The sequence below is a fragment of the Sarcophilus harrisii genome, chromosome 4, assembly GCF_902635505.1.
Source record: "Sarcophilus harrisii chromosome 4, mSarHar1.11, whole genome shotgun sequence".
In the NCBI taxonomy this organism is placed as follows: domain Eukaryota; kingdom Metazoa; phylum Chordata; class Mammalia; order Dasyuromorphia; family Dasyuridae; genus Sarcophilus; species Sarcophilus harrisii.
This window is the reverse complement of record NC_045429.1, coordinates 441,616,342-441,633,616: the sequence shown is the minus strand read 5'-3', so window position 1 is coordinate 441,633,616 and position 17,275 is coordinate 441,616,342. Positions and strand designations below refer to the sequence as shown.

General features: G+C 50.7%; 1 protein-coding gene across 3 annotated transcripts; it reads left to right on the top strand.

Moving 5' to 3' along the window:
• Window positions 1–3,512: 3,512 nt before the first annotated feature.
• On the top strand, window positions 3,513–16,608 carry KCTD7 (potassium channel tetramerization domain containing 7). 3 transcript variants are annotated; one of them, XM_031967882.1, is made up of 6 exons: window positions 3,513–4,009; window positions 4,741–4,884; window positions 7,911–8,080; window positions 10,227–10,405; window positions 12,207–12,579; window positions 14,557–16,608. In XM_031967882.1, coding segments are annotated over exons 1-6 (1,347 nt in total). In that variant the 5' UTR covers window positions 3,513–3,529; the 3' UTR covers window positions 14,558–16,608. The 3 variants fall into 3 exon arrangements, with proteins under 3 accessions (XP_031823742.1, XP_031823741.1, XP_031823743.1); XM_031967881.1 differs by lacking the exon at window positions 14,557–16,608 and having other exon boundaries at window positions 12,207–14,080; XM_031967883.1 differs by lacking the exons at window positions 4,741–4,884; window positions 14,557–16,608 and having other exon boundaries at window positions 3,516–4,009; window positions 12,207–14,080.
• The last annotated feature ends 667 nt before the right edge of the window (window positions 16,609–17,275 follow it).

Genomic DNA, 17,275 nt, shown 5'->3' with positions numbered 1-17,275 from the left:
AAAATATAATTTTAAAACAATTTTTTGTTAACTGTATTTCCATATTACTGCTTTCCTCTATAATCTGATATATTTTATTTCATGAATTTATAAATATTATGAATGGGGCCATAGCCTTCACCAGACTGCAAAGGGGATCACAATGTAAAAAATGATGATAAAACTACCCTTTTCCTTTTCTTGCTTTTTTTGTAAATAAAATGTCCTTCATCCTTCATCTCATATTCATTCCATTTTCTGGAAATGACTGAAATCTGGCTTTCCTCTTTGGATAATAAATTCATCAACACCCCCATTAGAGTTGTGAAACGATCCAACCATTCTGGTGAGCAATTTGGAACTATGCCCAAAGGGCTATAAAACTGTGCCTACCCTTTGACCCAGCATTGCCATTATTGGATCTGTATCCCAAGGAAATCATAAAGGAGGGATAAGGACCCACACGTGCAAAAAATGTTTGTAGCAGCTTTTTTGTGGTAGCAAAGAATTGGAAAATGAGTAGATGCCCATCAATTGGGGAATGGCTGAACATGAAGCTGTGGTACATGAACGTAATGAAATATTAATTGTTCTATTAAAAATGATTTTGGAAAGGCCTGGAAAGATTTCCATGAACTGATGCTGAGCAAAACAAGCAGAGTAGGAACATATTGTACATAATAATAGCAATAATATGCAATGATCAGCTATGAAAGACTTGGTTCTTCTCAGCAGTTCAGTGATCCAAAGCAATCCTAGCAGACTTTGGACAGAAAATGCCATCTGCATCCAGAAAAAGAACTAAGGAAACTGAATGCAAATCAACACATGCTATGTTCCCTTCTTTTTTAAATCTCTCCCATGGCTTTTTTTTTTCTTTTGCTCTAATTTTTTTTCTCTCCCATAAAGCAATGTGTATAATAGATAATAAATAAATTATATATATATATAAATAAATAGAAAAAAAATCATCCCCACTAATGGCTCCTCTCTCATATCCCACACTCACAGGCTTCCTTCTCCCTGAAGCTGATCTCAAACTCAAATTATACCACTATCACTCAACAACCTCTTCTCCTGGGGGTGTTTCATACCATTCAATTATACTACCCTCTCCCAGTCCTCATTACCATGATCTATTGACCTCCTATAATGTGCTCCTACCATCCTCCATAATTTGATAAACCAATAAGCTCGATGACAATTTTCTCTCCACTTTATCCCCTACATTATCCTTAGGGAAATGATTGTACTTATTGGTTACCCTACTAACAACCTGGACACAACTTCAAGCCTTCTTAAATCCCATGACTAGGGTCCAACTGGTCCTGTGTCTAGGGCCAGTGAAGAAGTTTTCAGCTCCTTAAAATTAGTATAATAAAGACTAACAAAAATCATTTATGTACAGGATAGCCTCAAAAGTACAATTTTGATCATTAAAAGCTTGAAACTGCCTGTTTCAAAACTGACTTTTGGGATAGCCTGTATATATCTGTATGTATATGTATGCATATATATATATGTATACATATATACACACATACATACATATGTGGATTATATATGTGTGTATGTGTATATTTCTCTCTGTGTGAACGGTATTTTTTGGTTCCATTAGGAATATAGGACAGCAATCACTTGATCCACCCTGCCTCATTAGTCTGCTAAATGAAGTTCCAAGGCAATTTGCAAGAATCCAATGCTAGCTGGGTTAAAAGAAGAGAGGAGTTAAAAAGGATTTTCTCACCTCAACCCAAATAGCAAGCATATTTGAGGTAGTAGCATCTGGAAGGAAATGATGTAGCACAAAAGACAGACTCGGCCTAGGGGCGTTTTGCTACCTGGCTGGGTGCTAGCTTTGGGTCTAATTCATCAAAGAACCGGAGTAATTGTGATGCCATGGGCCAGATGCACGAAAAGTCTCTTCCTCTGTGGGGAAGAGATTACATAGTAGCTGTGATCCAGCAGAAGCAAAAGATGGCAGCCCAGCAGAGAGAATTCCCCAGCAGGCAGTGCTTTCCCCAGCTCTTAAAAAAATACAAACTTTTATTAAAGACAGATCTCATAGGCAAGGATGTGAGGTAAATTTTTAGAAATTAAGGTGGTGAAAAGACAAAAGATATAAATAAAAATAAGATTAAAAAGCAACCCAGCAGATAACACCAGCAACTCAAAGCTCAACATTGAAAGCAGCCCAGCAGATGATATTGGCAACTCTGCAGCAAAAAAATCAGTTTCAGAAGCAGAAAGAGGTTCCCGCTGGGATGCAATTCAACGAGCATTTGTTGTCCTAGCTGGGAATGTTTATTGTGTTTGTTCTTGAAGAGGACAATGACATCAGAAAGGTGATGCTGTGACTTGCAAATACATTGGGTTTAAGTGAGGGAGGGCTGGGCAAAGTCACCAGCCTCACTTTCTCATCTAGAGCCAGCGGGGACCAGTGGCAGGATATAGATCAGGTTGGCTGGAGGTGGCTCTGGGTGCAGTGGGAGACCTTGACCTTTTTAAGCAAAGGTCCCAGGTTCACCGAGGCAACACCTAGTCAGTGGTTAAGCCCAGGTAAGAAATGAGGCAGAGAATGGCCTCTATTACATAATTACAAAAAACAATCTGGGAAGGGAAGATCCTCAGGGTTTCGGGCCCAAACAGAAACAATTGCTATTCGCACTCCCTCTGAGTAGAAGAAAAAACAGAAGTGATAGAAACGCAAAGGATGGCGATAAAATATTAAATCTTTGTCGGGAGTGAAGGGCATCCTTGCTGAACTCCTTCTGGGGGGCCTCTATATGTACCTCCTGCTACCAGGAGGAAAGCTGAAGGTGGACAAGGAGTGACCCCCCTCCCTTCTCTGGGTCACAGACTATAGCTTTACCAGTGGAAGGGGAATCAGCCCTTTATCTTGCGGCGGCAAAGAGTCACCCAGGCAGGAGCGAAAGGAGCCGGGAGTAAGGTGGGATTTGAACCAGGGGCCCGGGCCGCGGAGCCCCAGCCTGCCCCCCGCCCAGTCCCGGGGGGACGCACACCCGCGGGAGTGGAAGCACTTGTGGTCAGTCCGCTCCGCTCCAAGCCCCTCGTTTCACGGCCCAGACCCCCGGCCTGGCCAGAGCTCGGCCCGGCAGCCTCCTCCCTCCCGGGGTCGCAGAGGTCAAGGCCAAGAGCAGACCGCCGGAGAGATGGAAAGGGAGGAGTTGGAGGGCGGCGGATGCGGCGCGAATCCCGTGGCCATGGTTACGGCAGGCCCCGCCTTCTCCTCGCTCTCCCACCCCGGAGGGCGGGGCGGTCTCGGGCCAGCCGGGCAGGGCCCCGCGGAGGCGGCGGGTCCCCGAGAGGAGGGGGCACCCCCCGGCCGGCCCCCGGGCCGTGTCCTCGCCCCGGGCCGACGCGGAGGGTCGGGAGAACGAGCGTGCCAGCCAGCCGGCGAATCCGAGCCTGGCGGGGCGGGCCTCCCGGCGGCCCGCGGCCACTCACGCGCTGGCCGGGCTCTTCGGCTGGCCCGGGACTGGGCGGCGTGGCTGCCAATCAGAGGCGGGCCAGCCGCGGCGCTGGGCCAATGGGAAGGCTCGGCTCGGCTCGCCCTGGGCAGGCAAGGAGGGAGCCGAGGCAGTCCGGCGGTAACGCGGTCCTGGCGCCGCCGCGGGCAGGGAGCACCCCGGGCCCCCACCGCGGGCCCCTTCCTCCTCAGAGGTCTCCGGTTGCTGCCCCTCCCCCGCCTCCGGCTGCCCTTCCCCCCCCGCCGGCTCCCGGTCCCAGCCCCCGCGGAGGCACGCCCCCTCCCCCATCATGCCCGGGCGCTCCCGGGTCTAGCTCCCCGCTGACCCCCCCCCCCCGCCCCACCTGGGCCGGCCCCCCCCAGCCTCGCCTCCCCCCGCTGCCCAGAGCCAGAGGGATGGTGGTAGTCACGGGGCGGGAGCCAGCCAGCCGTCGCCCGGATGATGCCATGTCCAGCTCGGACGCTGAAGACGACTTCCAGGAGCCTGCCACCCCCACGGCCACCCAGGCTGGGCACGCGCTGCCGCTGCTGCCCCAGGAGGTAACGGGAGGGCGGGGGCGCCGCGTGCCGGCTCCGGCAGAGCCCGGACAGCCGGGCCGGGGGGGGCCGGACCGGGGGTCTCCGAGCGACCCCCGAGCGGGGGGCGGGGCGCGGCCAGCCTGGAGGAGCGGGGGAGCCCCTTCCCTCGCGGGAGGGGCGCGGAAGCGAGGTCACGAGGAGTGAAGCAGAAGCTTCTGTCCGCTTTTCTCCGACTTGTCTCCACGGGCGGCCGGCCCGGGGGGCCGCCGCTCCCGACTGACCATTGGGGGTGTGTCTGCAGGCCGGGCGGCGGCCTCCGCCCTCCGCTTCCCACCCCAGCCCGGCCGGTCCTCTGATGCAGCGGGGCTTCTTCTGGGTGCTCGCCAATGCGCGACTCCATCTTCTCCCCGTTCCCCCGGGGGTGAGCTGAAAAGCCTGGGAAATGGCAGGGGGGCGGGGACCGGGCGCCTCCCCGATGGGGGCTCTGGAGGCGCCGGGCCGGGCGGCAGGGCGCGGGTTCTTTGTCCCGCCCGGCACTGACCCGCTCCTCGCCCCCAGCTCTGGGCAGGGAGCCCGACGGTCCCCGGAAGCGGGGGACGGGCAGGCGCCAGGCCCCGGGGCTGTGGGAGGAAAGGGGCAGCCGAGGCCTCAGGTGGTGGTGCCTGGGGAGGCCAAAGGAGGATGGGAGCCTCTCCCTGGAGACCTCCCCCCACCCACGCGGCCGGTCAGAGCCTGGTCGTTATCCCCATCAGCCGCCGGCACTCCCTCACCTCCGGCTATGCGGAGAATCTCCCGGCGGTGTGGACAGTTATGGAGGAGTACGGAAATCATGGACCCCTCAGCGAACACCTGGGGCCGCTCGGAGCGGCACGTTCGCCGGAGAGATCATCCAGAGGGTGAGCCAGGGCTGCTGCTGCGTTCCCGAGCCCCGGAAAACGGCCGGCTCCCAACCTCTGGGCAAGGCGCGCCTTTAAGTCTCGAGCCTCACGTAAAGCACCCAGAGAAAAAGGCCCGGTCATTATGTAGGGGCTGTCAAACGTGGAAACTCCCCACTCCAGGGCAGGCCGCCGCCTTCCAGCCCTGGAGGGCCCCAGCAGAGGTGCCGAGCTCCAGCACAAGTGGGGGCCGCTGACCTGGACGAAATCCTCATGATGACTTAGAAAACCGCATCTTGATATCCTGAAGTTTCCGGGCAGAGATTCTAGATGGGTTTGTTGTTTCCTTCTCCAGCTCCACTTTGCAGAGGAGGAAACTGAGGCAGGCAGGGTGAAGGGCCTTGCCTAGGACCGACCATACAGCTAGTAAGTGTCTGAGGCTGGATTTGAATTCAGGAAGAGGAATCTTTCTCACTCTAGGCCTGGCGCTCCATCCATTTTAGGTGTTAATATATGTAAAATTTTATTTTGTTAAAAAAATTTTTCCAGTTATGTTTTAATCTGATTTGGGCTGCAGTGGAGAGCGTTGCTGCTGTGGGCTGTTTGGCACTTCTGGGTTTAGAACACTAAGAGGTGAAATGACTTGTCTAGGATCACACAGTCAGTATGTGTCAAGTCAACAAGGATTTGCCAAGAACTTATGGGGCACCAGGCACTGGGAATAACCAGAAAGACAGGCCCCAGTCCCTACCTCAAGGAACAGCTCGTGGCTTGATGAGGAAGACAACCTGCAAACAGCTCTGTACAAACAAGAGATGGGATGAGAGCAGGGAAAGTACAAACACTAAAGGAGACTTAAAGGTTTCTTAGGGAAGCAGGGACTTTAGCTGGGACTTGAAAGAAGTTTGGCTGGGAAGAGCCAGCCTTCCTTGGCTGTGAGACCCTCCTCTCTATAAACCTTGTCACGTTGCCTTTCTTTGGGTATGAAAAGTAGAGGAGGAAGATACTAAATCCATCTACCTCCAGTGCCAGATTTTAGGGGAAGATCTAAATTATATATGTAAAAGGGCCTAGCACAGTGTCTGGCACATAACAGCAACAATTTATTCAGTGCCTAATACGTACTGGGTACTGTTCTAGGTGCTTTATATATAGTATTTCATCCTCACAACAATATTGGGAAGTTATTATTATTATCATCCCCATTTTACAGATGAGAAAATTGAGGCAAATAGCGCTTAAGTGAATTGTCTAAGGTCATACAGATAGTATGTGTCTAAAACTGGATTTGAACTCAATTCTTCCTGCCTTCATTCTCTATGCTTTATCTACTGAACTACCCAGCTGCTGCTTTATAGTAGGTGCTTAATGTTTATTGATTGAAAGAAGGTTAAAAAAAAAAAGAAAGAAGAAAAATGGGAGATAAAGAGATGGTGTAGGACAATGAAAAGAGCCCTGGGTCGAGTCAGAGGACCTACCTCAGTTCCCTCCTCTGTCAAACATGGGGGTTGGACCAGGTGACCTGTAAGTTTCCTTCTAACTCTAGATCTGGGATACTTTGATCCTCAGGACAGGTTGGCTATTATTACATCATCTAAGATGTCGTTCATGTGGGTATTCCCCCAACTTCCACCCCCACTCCCAGCTCCATCACAGATCCCAACTCCTCTAAAAAATGATTTTGTAGAATTCCCACAGCAGAAAAAAGTTATCTTAGCCAACCTAGTGGGGAGCCCTCTGAACTAAGCCAGGCCATTCCTGAGATGACAGACACATATTCTGGTCACTAGCCTGTGCCTGAAGCCTCCCCAATCTGGAAACACCTGCTATGGCTAATCCCCTGCAGCTGGCCTGACCTTTGAGAATCCAGAGTCACCTCGGGGCCTAATGAGGCATTGAAAGACGAATGAGTCTTAACTGGAGGCATTGACGGGATGGTGGACACAGCACCCCACAGGAAGGAAGATCCACCTCTGACTCTTACAGACCCTGTGACTCTGAGCAAGACAGCTAACCTCCAAACTGTCCCAGTCAGCAGTCTGTAAGTGTGACTCGAGCTTGCAGAGCAGGTGGCAATCTGCCTGGATAGAGAAGCCTTCACTGATGAAATCGTGTCTGTCCCAGAAAAAGAAAAAAAGGAGGGATGTAGCTTGGAGCAGGGCTGTCAATCAGTAGGCATTTATTAAGCACCTACTAGGTATCAGGTAGTGCATTAGGGACTGAGGATACAAATACCATATGTGACAATCCTTGTCCTTAAGGAGCTACTTTCTCCCACTTCTACTGAGGGACCTGGTCAAGTCCCTTCAGTTTCCTGCTCTGTCAAATGGAGGGGTTGGATTAAGTGATCTCTGAAGTCCTTTCCAGCTCTAAACCTCGGATCCTATGACTAGATCACCACTAAGGTTCCTCTGATCCCTTTAGGGCCTAAGAATCAGTTCCTATCCTAGGGAACTAGCCTCATTTTTTTTTCAGATTTATTTTGGTAGCACCCCAACACAGTGAAACAAATCCAGAAAATCCAAGGGGTGATGACTGTATGACACATTCAGGGATTAAATGTCTTCACTTACCTGCCACAGGTAAATTTACCTAGCAGTTCCCTTTCCTCATTTTTGTTGTTATTATTCAGTCATTTTTAGTCATGTCTGACTCTTCATGACCCCATTTGGAGTTTTCTTGACGAAGACACCGGAATGGTTGGCCACTGCCTTCTCCAACTCATTTTACAGATGAGGGAACTGAGGCAAGGAGGGTGAAGTGACTGGTTCAGTAAGTGTTTGAGGCTGGATTTGAATTCAGGCCTTCCTGACTCTGGGCTCCAGTGCTTTATCCACTCAACCATCTGGCTGCCTTTCCTCATTTTACAGGTTGTTGTTATTGAGTCATTTCAACCATGTCTGACCCTTCACCCTATTTGGGTAAGATGTATTGCATGGGCAAAGGAAGGGAAGGACAGGTCAGACACAGCGGGATTCCCTTTCGATGCCCAGGTTCCCTGTGCCGCCTTCCAGTCCATTCCAACGCCTCCTTGTTTGTCCCTCCAGTTCCCCGAGGTCGTGCCTCTCAACATTGGAGGGATGTACTTCACCACACGCCTGTCGACACTGCGGCGCTACGAGGACACCATGCTGGCAGCCATGTTCAGCGGGCGCCACTACATTCCCACTGATGCGGAGGGGCGGTATTTCATCGACCGTGATGGGACCCACTTTGGGTAGGTGTTGTCTGCTGCTTCTCCAGGGCTGTCCCTCCATGCACGTTTGCTTAGTCTCAGGGACCGTGGACCTAGCTCTCTTATGGTGCTGTGGCGCAGCATCTTGTAGGTACCCCACAAGTGCTCAGCTGACTGAATAGGAAGGTACCGGGGGGAGAGAAGCTGGACTCCGTGGGCCTCTGACCCACTCTAGCTGGGGACTCTCAGCACCTCACTCACCCTTTCTGGGACCCAGTTTCTTCATCTGTTAAGGGAAGGGTTGGACCAGATGTCCTCAGTTCCTTTCCAGTTCTGTGTCTGACTATACTGAACATGTCTTAAGCTGAAGCAATATCAGCTCCCAAAAGGTTCACATTAAAAAATAACTCTGGACATTGTTTTAAAAAAAAAAAAAAAGAAAAAGGAAAAACTTGTATTTGTTGATAACTTTTGTTTTTATATCACCTTCATTTTTGAATATATTTCTTCTCCTCATGCCTCTTCAGTGATCCAACCCTGTGATAAAGATTGAAAAAGAGAGGAAAAGGTATTCAGCAAAATCAACCCAAACCGCAGTCCTATGTGGCTGTGTATACAGAAGGTACCCCCAAAATCCCCCACCTCTGCAAAGAGGAGAGGGAGGGACTTTTGGAGTGATAGGGGAGTAATGGAGCAGATTTTCCTCTAGAAACTTTTAAAAAACAAGAGGTGCTTCTCAGTATGGAACTGGAAAAAACTCAAATTTCCAAGCTTTTCTAGTTAGATCCAAAAGAGCTGTGATTCCGTTAGAGATGCTCCCTTTGCCCCTGGACTGACTCTCTCAGGGTAAAGGAGGACATTAGAGGGGCTCCTCTACCCTGGCTCCTTAGGCTGGCCTGTCCTCCCACTTCCACAGTATGACCATTAGGCCACTCCTGAATTCCTGTCATTGGAAACTCAGCTAGTCGTCTCCCCCGCCCTCCACCTCCAAGCAGGACTTCCTCATTCCCAGGGCGGACAAGGGGCCGCCTTCCACCTTCACAGAGGGGACATGTGGCCAACTCATTTGCTTTGTAGCATCTTCGTGTCCCCAGTGGGCCGTCAGCTGCCTCTGGCTCTGAGAAAACAACGTGTCACATCACTCGTTGGAGCTATAAAAAGATTTGTTTGCGGGCTCTTTGGGGGAGGAAAGTGCTAGGTCTCAGCTGGCATCCCATGCAGACCTTCGATCCCGGCTGGGACTGGCTGGCCAAGAGGAGGGGCTCCTGGTGCCAGGGAAGCACTGAGGTATTTGTTTTTTCCTGAGAAGGCCTCTGGATTGGTGTGCGCCCTGTCCTTGAGGATGCTGCCAAAGAGTGAAGGAAGCCAGGTGGCAGGGCAATAAACATGGCAGCCCTGTCTGGCTCCAATCTCCTGCTAGTCTTGGTACCAGGACATAGCTTGGCAAAGGCCTGGGAAGGACAAGAAGGGTTTGAGACCCGTGACGCTGCTCAAGCTTGGAGCTTAGGGAGAAACCCAGGGTCGGGTTTCCTCAGATCCCCAGGCAAGGCAGCTTCCTCAGCTTGAGTCAGTGAGAAGTGGACACGAGCAAGATGGAGGGTGTCAGGGATGCAAAGGGCCTCGAGAAGTTGCACCTTCTAAAGATTGACTGAAAGAGTGGGTGTATTGAGTCAGGAGAGTCAACCAATCTAATAATGAGCATTTATTAAGTACCTTATGTATGCCAGGTGCTGGGGCTCCCAATACAAAAATGAGACAAAAAATTCTTCCCCCAAAGAAGATGACATTAATGGGGAGCATGAATATAAGTATATACTAAATAAAATACAAGGTAGGGTGGGGAAAGCCCCAGGGTTGGGTGGATAAGGAGAAGGCTTCTTGTAGATCCTAGTGCTTTAGCTGTGTCTTGAAGGAAGAGAGGGGTTCTGAGGTAGGAGTATATCCTGGGAAAGGAAGGGAGGACTGGAGTGGGGACCTGGAGGCAGGAGTTAGAGCTGGAACGGGCCTGTTTCTGTCCAATGTCCTCTTTTTATAGATGAAGAGACTTGTCCGGGCCTTCTTTCCCTTCCTGCAGCCATCCTTCCATCCTTCCCTGCCTGTTTCTTCCCTTCCTTTATTCTTCCCTCCCTCCCACCCCACCTCCCCCAGCGTAGCCCTGTGATTGATTCCTCCTTTGCCTCCCTCTCAGAGATGTGCTTAACTTCCTTCGTTCTGGTGACCTGCCTCCGCGGGACCGTGTACGGGCTGTATACAAGGAGGCCCAGTATTATGCCATCGGGCCCCTGCTGGAGCAGCTCGAGGATGTGCAGCCGCTGAAGGGGGAGAAGGTGCGCCAAGCGTTCCTGGGGCTCATGCCCTATTATAAAGGTGAGGAGGGCAGGGCTAAGCCATGGAATCTCACTTGCTGTGAGACCCTGGGCCAATCACTGAAATACTCTCGGCCTCAGTTTTCCCATCTGTAAAATGGTGACCATAATCCTTGCCACCTCACAGAGTTGTTTTAAGCAATATTCCTTACAAATCTGAAAATATCAGGTAGATGTCTGTTGCTATTTGGGTGTACATACTGGGGTTTGTGGGTCGACTTCAGGGGGTTGTGAATTTGGATGGAGGGAAACGACATCTTTATTTCAATATAATTGATTTCTTTTTTAGTACTGTATTTTATTTTGATTCTAGGACTCTACAGGCTTCCTCGGACAGCCCACAAAAAAGTTAGGAAGCCTTGTCTTACCTCAGCCTACTTATTTTTTTAAATAATAGTATTTTTTCCCAAATATACTAAAGACAGTTTTCAACTTTCACCTTTGCAAAACTTGATGTTCCGATTTTTTCTCCCTTCCTTCTTTTCATCTCCTCCCCAAGACAGCAAGCAATACGATATAGGTTAAACATGCACAATTCTTCTAAACGTATTTCCATATTTGTTATATTGAGCCAGAAAAATCAGATCAAAAGGAAAAAAAAAAAAAATGGGAAAAAAACAAACAACAAAAAGGTGAAAATATTATGCTTTGATCCACATTCAGTCTCCACAGCCCTCTCTCTGGATGCAGATGGCCTCTTTCCATCCTAAAAATATTAGAATTGTCTTGAGTCACCTCATTGTTAAAAAGAACTAAATCCATTACAGTTGATCATCACATAATGTTGTTGTTGCCACGTACAATGTTTTCTTGGTTCTGCTCACTTCCCTCAGCATCAGTTCCTATCAGTCTCTCCAGGCCTTTCTGAAATCATCCTGCTGATCGTTTCTTATAGAACAAAAATATTCCATAATATTCATATACCACAACTTATTCAGCCATTCTCCAATTGATGTGCATTCACTCAGTTTCCAGTTTCTCGCCACTACAAAAAGAGCTGCTACACACACTTTTGCACACGTGGATCCCTTTCCCTCTATAATGATCTCTTTAGAATCTACAGTGTGTCTCAGGGATGGCTCTTGAACCCATGTCTCCCTGTCCCCAAGCCTGGCTTGTTATGTTTAACATGAGAAACAGACCCAAGAAGACATTGAGGGTCACCGTCCCATTTTCTGTCTCTGCTCTACCTTTGTGGCTTTATTTTGCTAGATAGATAGAAATTCTGGCCATTTTTTAACCAGAGCTCCCAAGAAAGGGAATTCACTCACTTTGATTCATTTGGGTTTCATTCTTTTTTCTTTTTCCCCTTTATTTCCCACTTCTTTTTATTTCAGATAGATAAGTAATTTTCAACTCAAACTAATAAAATAAAAACTGTTATTTTTCCTTCCTTTAATAAAAACTGTTATTTTATTTTTATTTCAAACTAGAATCCCTGTTGAAGTATAAAGAGCCCTATTCTTTTTTAGAAACAGGAGTATTACTATTTCTGAAGCATCCTGGTATCAAGAAGACTCAACTTCAAATCCTGCCTTAGATACCTACTGGCATGTGACCTGGGCAAGTCACTTAACTCCCTCAGCCTCAGTTTCCTAGAAAAGTGAAGGCATTGAACTCAGCAGTTTCAAAGGTTTCTTCTGACTCTAGACTTAGGATTCTGAGGATTCCCTCAGATTAGTATTTTAGGCCTATCGGGGGCAGTGTTGTTCCTTTGTCTGGCCTCCCCCAGCCAGGCCCTGTCCCTCCTCCTGGTATGTCCCCCTCTCCCTGTGACTGCTGCTGTTTTCTGTTCCCCTAAGATCACTTGGAGCGGATTGTGGAGATCGCCCAGCTGCGGGCTGTCCAGCGCAAGGCGCGCTTTGCCAAGCTGAAAGTCTGTGTCTTCAAGGAGGAGATGCCCATCACCCCCTATGAGTGTCCCCTCTTTAACTCCTTGCGCTTCGAGCGCAGCGAAAGTGACAGTCCCTTCTTCGAACACCACTGTGAAGTGGACGTGTCCTTCGGGCCGTGGGAGGCCGTGGCTGATGTCTATGACCTGCTGCACTGCCTGGTCACGGACCTCTCTGCCCAGGGCCTCACAGTGGATCACCAGTGCATCGGGGTCTGCGACAAGCACCTGGTTAACCACTATTACTGCAAGAGGCCCATCTATGAGTTCAAGATCACATGGTGGTGAGTAGCCCTGGCAAGAAGCCCCAGTGGGAGGGGGCGCTGTCAGCTCTGCTTGACGTCCCCTGGAAAAAAAATGAGCCTCTGGAAGTGCTGCTGACCACCGGTCCCAGGGACATGCTGTGATGGGGACTGAGTCCTGAGCAGCCCAGCCTAGGGGGGCCCAGCTCCAGGGATGCACTTGGGGGCCAGGCCCAGGGCATTAGCCAGCTGGAACAGTGGCCCCATTGGGCCCTCTCTTAGGAGCAGCACCTTCTTGCCTGTGGCTCAGGGCATCTAGCTGGGGCCCATCTGGGAGACCCAGAACTATCTGACTGTCTCCCTGACCTCAAGGGAGAGCTGTGATTCTTCTTCGAGGTCAGGGCCGGGTCTTGAGCCATGTTTCATACTCTGGTGGGCATTAGTCCCTTTCCTTCCCGCTCCCAACCCCCCTGTTCTGGTTTCATTCCTTATAAAACCCTATGTGCCCAGGACCCAGCTGGGAAAAAGAGAATGGAGTATGGGAGATTGACCGGAATGAATTCCCTAAACTTCCCATGCTGGTGGAGAAAAGGGATCTGCTTTTATCAAGTTATCTCCCTCAAATATCCCTCATCAGTTTCTCCTCTTGGGACCTAGAAAGTTTTGGGACCGTTCTTCCTCACCAAGCACGTTTCTCATCCCCTTTGGGATCTGTGATCAGACCTGCCAAAGGCCTGTGCCCGGTTCGCCTTAGAAAAACCAGTGTTTACAGCCCTGATTTGGGCATTGGTTCCTGCTATCCCTTCTTCCCATCCCCAACCTCTTCCCTCCCATTCCCCAAACTCTGCACGGGGCTATTCTCATAGAGTTGAGATGCAGACAGCAGAGGCTGATGGGAGGCAGGGATAGACGTGGACTCTCCATCCACATCCTTTTCCATGCTCCTCGCTGCTGTGTTAAGTGCTCAGCTCATAGTTACAAAACATATCCACCCTAGAATCAAACAGCAAAAGTCCATGTACTCAGGTCTCTCCCTCAGGCAGGCCCTGGGTTCTGAAGGATCAAAGGAGGGACTGAATGGGAAGCACTGTCTCCCCAAAGGCTTGTAGGTAAGCCAGCAATAATTCCCAAGGAAACTTGGGCCCCTAGATTTGGAAGATTTTAAATGGTCTCTGAGCTTCTCCCTTCTCCTTTAAGGAAGCTGTTCAAATTATGGGCCTGCCCTTCTTGGAGGCTTGGACAGCCAAGCAATGGCACTCAGTGATCCCCCACCCAGCATCTCCAACCACTCCCCCATTCCTCGGCAGGACATGTCAGGGCTACTTAGAGAGTCCCACTGCTGGGCTCCCATCCCCACTCACACCCAGAGCCGTGTGCTATAGAGGGGAGCTTACATGGTCAGCTCTGGCTAACCCATCCCTATTGACTCCATGCATATAAGGACTGGTTGACTTAGCCTAGAGCATCTAAGGATGCTTCCAGAACCCTGATAGTGGCTTAGTCTGAGCCCAAGAAGCTGAGCCAGAGCTCCCCCCCCCCCCCCCCCGCGGGCCCCCGCCCGGGGCCCCCCAAGCGGCGCCCCCGCCCCCCCCCCCCCCCCAGCTTGTGTGCCTCGTCCTTGGGTCCCTGTGCAAAGCAGCCCTCCCCCCCAGGAGAAGTAGCCCTAAGGCCATGAGAGACAGAGAGATCCAGCCCCCGGGGAGAGGAATAATAGGTGCTGAATGAATGAGCCGGCACTGGGCAAGAAGAACCGGGGCTGTGGAGCAGAGGAGTTTCTGTGTGGTAGATAGTACCTGAGACTGGAGAGAAGCTTCACTATAAGCTGGCAGGGCAGCTGCTCTTCTGGATGTCCAGGTGCCTTTTTCATCCAAAAGGCGACTGGGGATGTTCCTTTTGGGGTTGATGTTCCTGCATGGTACCGCGTGTTCTAACCGCGTGTCCAGTCGCCTTGAGCTTAGTAGGAAAATCTTGATGTCTCCGAGTGCTGTTACTGCCTAATCCGTGTTCGTTTCTTGACAGACACTGAGCCAAGCTATTGAGGAGGATGTCAGTGTGAGTAGAGCGCAGATTACTAACACCAGTGCTGGCAGTAACCCACATTGGCCTCTGTCCCCCTGTCCCCTCCTGGTCCCGCCACAGAGCATCGCAGTGGGCTTATTTAGAATCCACATGGGTGAGACCCAGAATGACTGGTTTTCGAAAGTCCCTGCAGCCCTGCTTGGGGGCTAACCTGGATGCTGGGTGAGGACAGTGCCCCCCCATCTTTCTGGAAGGTCACTCTCTGTTACTCTGTCGTGCTGTGCTTTCAATGACTGTGTTTCGTTATGTGTCCTTCTGGGGAGAGGAGGGCTACCAGAAAGGAGCTTCCCTGGTTATGTTTAGGGAACTTTTTCTAGAGCTAGCAACAGACTCTTGGATCAGATTTCCCCTCTGTCTAGGACCTGAAGCTGAGTTGGAAGACAAGTAAAAAAATCTGTAGTTCTATAGCCATCACACCCAAAGGGGAGGAGGGGAAAAAAAAAAACAGCTTCAGGTTCTGCCCTTGGGCTGAGGGAATAACACCCCTTCTCTGGGGAAATTATTCTTGCCCCCAGGGAGTTCTTCTGTGGGGCTAGGGCCTTTTCTGTCCCCCAGCTCCTCTGTGATTTGTCATTGAAGTCTAAGTCAAGAGGGAACAACTTCTCAAGAGAGCCTTAGAATCCTCCCCTCGCCACTACTAACAATGGAGTTTATTTGAATTCTTGCAACTTCTTGGGACCCACTGCCCCCTACCTTTAAACGTACAGCCAGAAGCGTTCTCTTCAGGGATGGGCCAGGAGAAAAGACTCAGTGGACTGAGATGGTCTCATAGATTTTGAGCTGGAACAGGCTTGAGCCCCAATCGTCTAGTTCCTTCATTTTGCAAATGAGAAAACTTGTCCAAGTCATAACATACTGAAGGTGGGATTTGAACACAGCTCTCTGTCTCCAAATCCATTGCTCTTTCCACTGTATCATAGGTCACTGGAGAAAGGAGTTCTCAAAGGTCAGGATACAGGCAGAGGAAAGCAAAAGCCCAGAGTAGGAGTTTCCCCCGGGGTTGGCTCCCTATGGGTCTCTGGTTGGCAGGTGGAGAAGGCAAGACCTGGGGCTGGGCTGTTGACTGGATCCCTACCCAGCTGAGCTGGCTGGTGTCAGCTGACCCAGAGGGAGACGAGTGGTCATCTCCTTGCCCACACTGTTCGTGCAGATGCTCCCTCTGGATTAGCTCATTGGCCCGCCACACCGCTGGCAGCCAGTCCTGCCCTCCTGCCGGCTTCTCAGGCCTACAGCCCACTGGGGGCTTTCTGGAGATGCTCAGGTTGGGTCAGATGATTGCCCTCTGGGTGGTTTGTAGCTCTGTTGAGCCCCTGGCAGCGCTGGTCCTGGTGGCGGTGGTGCCGTAGAAAGGGTCGAGGTCACTGAGCAGGAGGCATTCCGCATGTGACCTTGGGCTCAGGGTACTCAGGGGTGACCCCGTTTCAAAAGAGTTAAAAATATCTTCCCTTACTGTAAGCTGTCTGCTCCCAGAAAGGACCACACACAAACACAAACACACATACTCACACACATAGTCACACACTCACACACATAGTCACACACTCACACACACACGGACATCCATAACTCTTGAGCCAGAAGGGGTCTCAGAAGCCAGCTCGTCCAACCACCTCGTGACACAGATGAGACCCCAGGAGGTGATGGGACCTGCTCAGAGTCACATGGGCAATAAGTATTTGAAATAAGATTTGAACTCAGGTTCTCTTACCCCAGAGTCAAAGCTCTTTCCACTCTGCTTCCCTGCCCTGGGTGGCCGGAGGCTGAAGGAGGCAGGTTTTCTACAATTCTGGGGAAATGTGCATGGGGAAGGGAATGGCGGAAGAAGGGCTGTGCAGGCGCTGACCGGGCTGAGTGCCTTCCTCCCCTGAGACCTGGGGCTCCGTGTCACTGTGTAACAGATCCTGTGTCGCGGCTTCCTTTCAGTCCAATGTCTGTGACAGGATGGCTGTGCCAGCCTTCACGCTGTACGTGGCATTAAAGTGAAGTATCGGATGTAGGCGTGTGTACTTGGTCCTTTGGGGGGCTGGCTGCCTCCTCTCCCCTACCTCCGACTTGACAGAATCATAAGATTCAGAGCTGGAAGTAATCTTAGCACTCCCGAGGACCCCCTCAGAGAACACAAGGCCAAGAGAGGCCGTGCCATTGGGACACTTGTGACTGCCGAGACTCAGGTAAGGAAAAAGGGCCTGTGGCCTCCTGAGAAGACTCCTGCAGCCCAGCCTCCCAGCACTCAGCAATCCCTTTTGTAAGGAGCCTTCCTTCTTGTTCAGATGTTGGGCCGACTCCATTCGCTGCCTTGGATTAACGTTCCTAATGCTCTTTGCTGCCAAAGCCGGGAGCCCCGGCCCTGAATTGTCCCAAAGGACTCCACAGACTAGGCTTCCTTCCATCTCCTCCACCAGTGTTTGTGAGGGGGACCTGAATAAAGGTTTCTGTTTTCTTTTCTATAACTCAGACTTGAAAAGCACCAGATTCGCCAAGTAAAATGGATCTTTAGGGAGATTTTCACAGAGTAACCTTCCCATGAGTGACAAACCACAGGCCAGTGGCTCACCTGTGTCATGCTTGGTGCCTATTAATATCCCCCCTATGATGCAAGCAGCCAGGGAGACCCTCACCTGAGCTTCTGGGTTTAAAGGATTCCTAGAGTCTAAAATGG

Bases quoted from the DNA above. Each gene is read 5' to 3' on its own strand.
- KCTD7 (XM_031967881.1), top strand. From the start codon at position 3,530: ATGGGAAGGCTCGGCTCGGCTCGCCCTGGGCAGGCAAGGAGGGAGCCG. The intron at 4,885-7,910 runs GTGAGCCAGGGC...TTGTCCCTCCAG, and splicing joins CCGGAGAGATCATCCAGAGG to TTCCCCGAGGTCGTGCCTCT. The intron at 10,406-12,206 runs GTGAGGAGGGCA...TGTTCCCCTAAG, and splicing joins GCTCATGCCCTATTATAAAG to ATCACTTGGAGCGGATTGTG.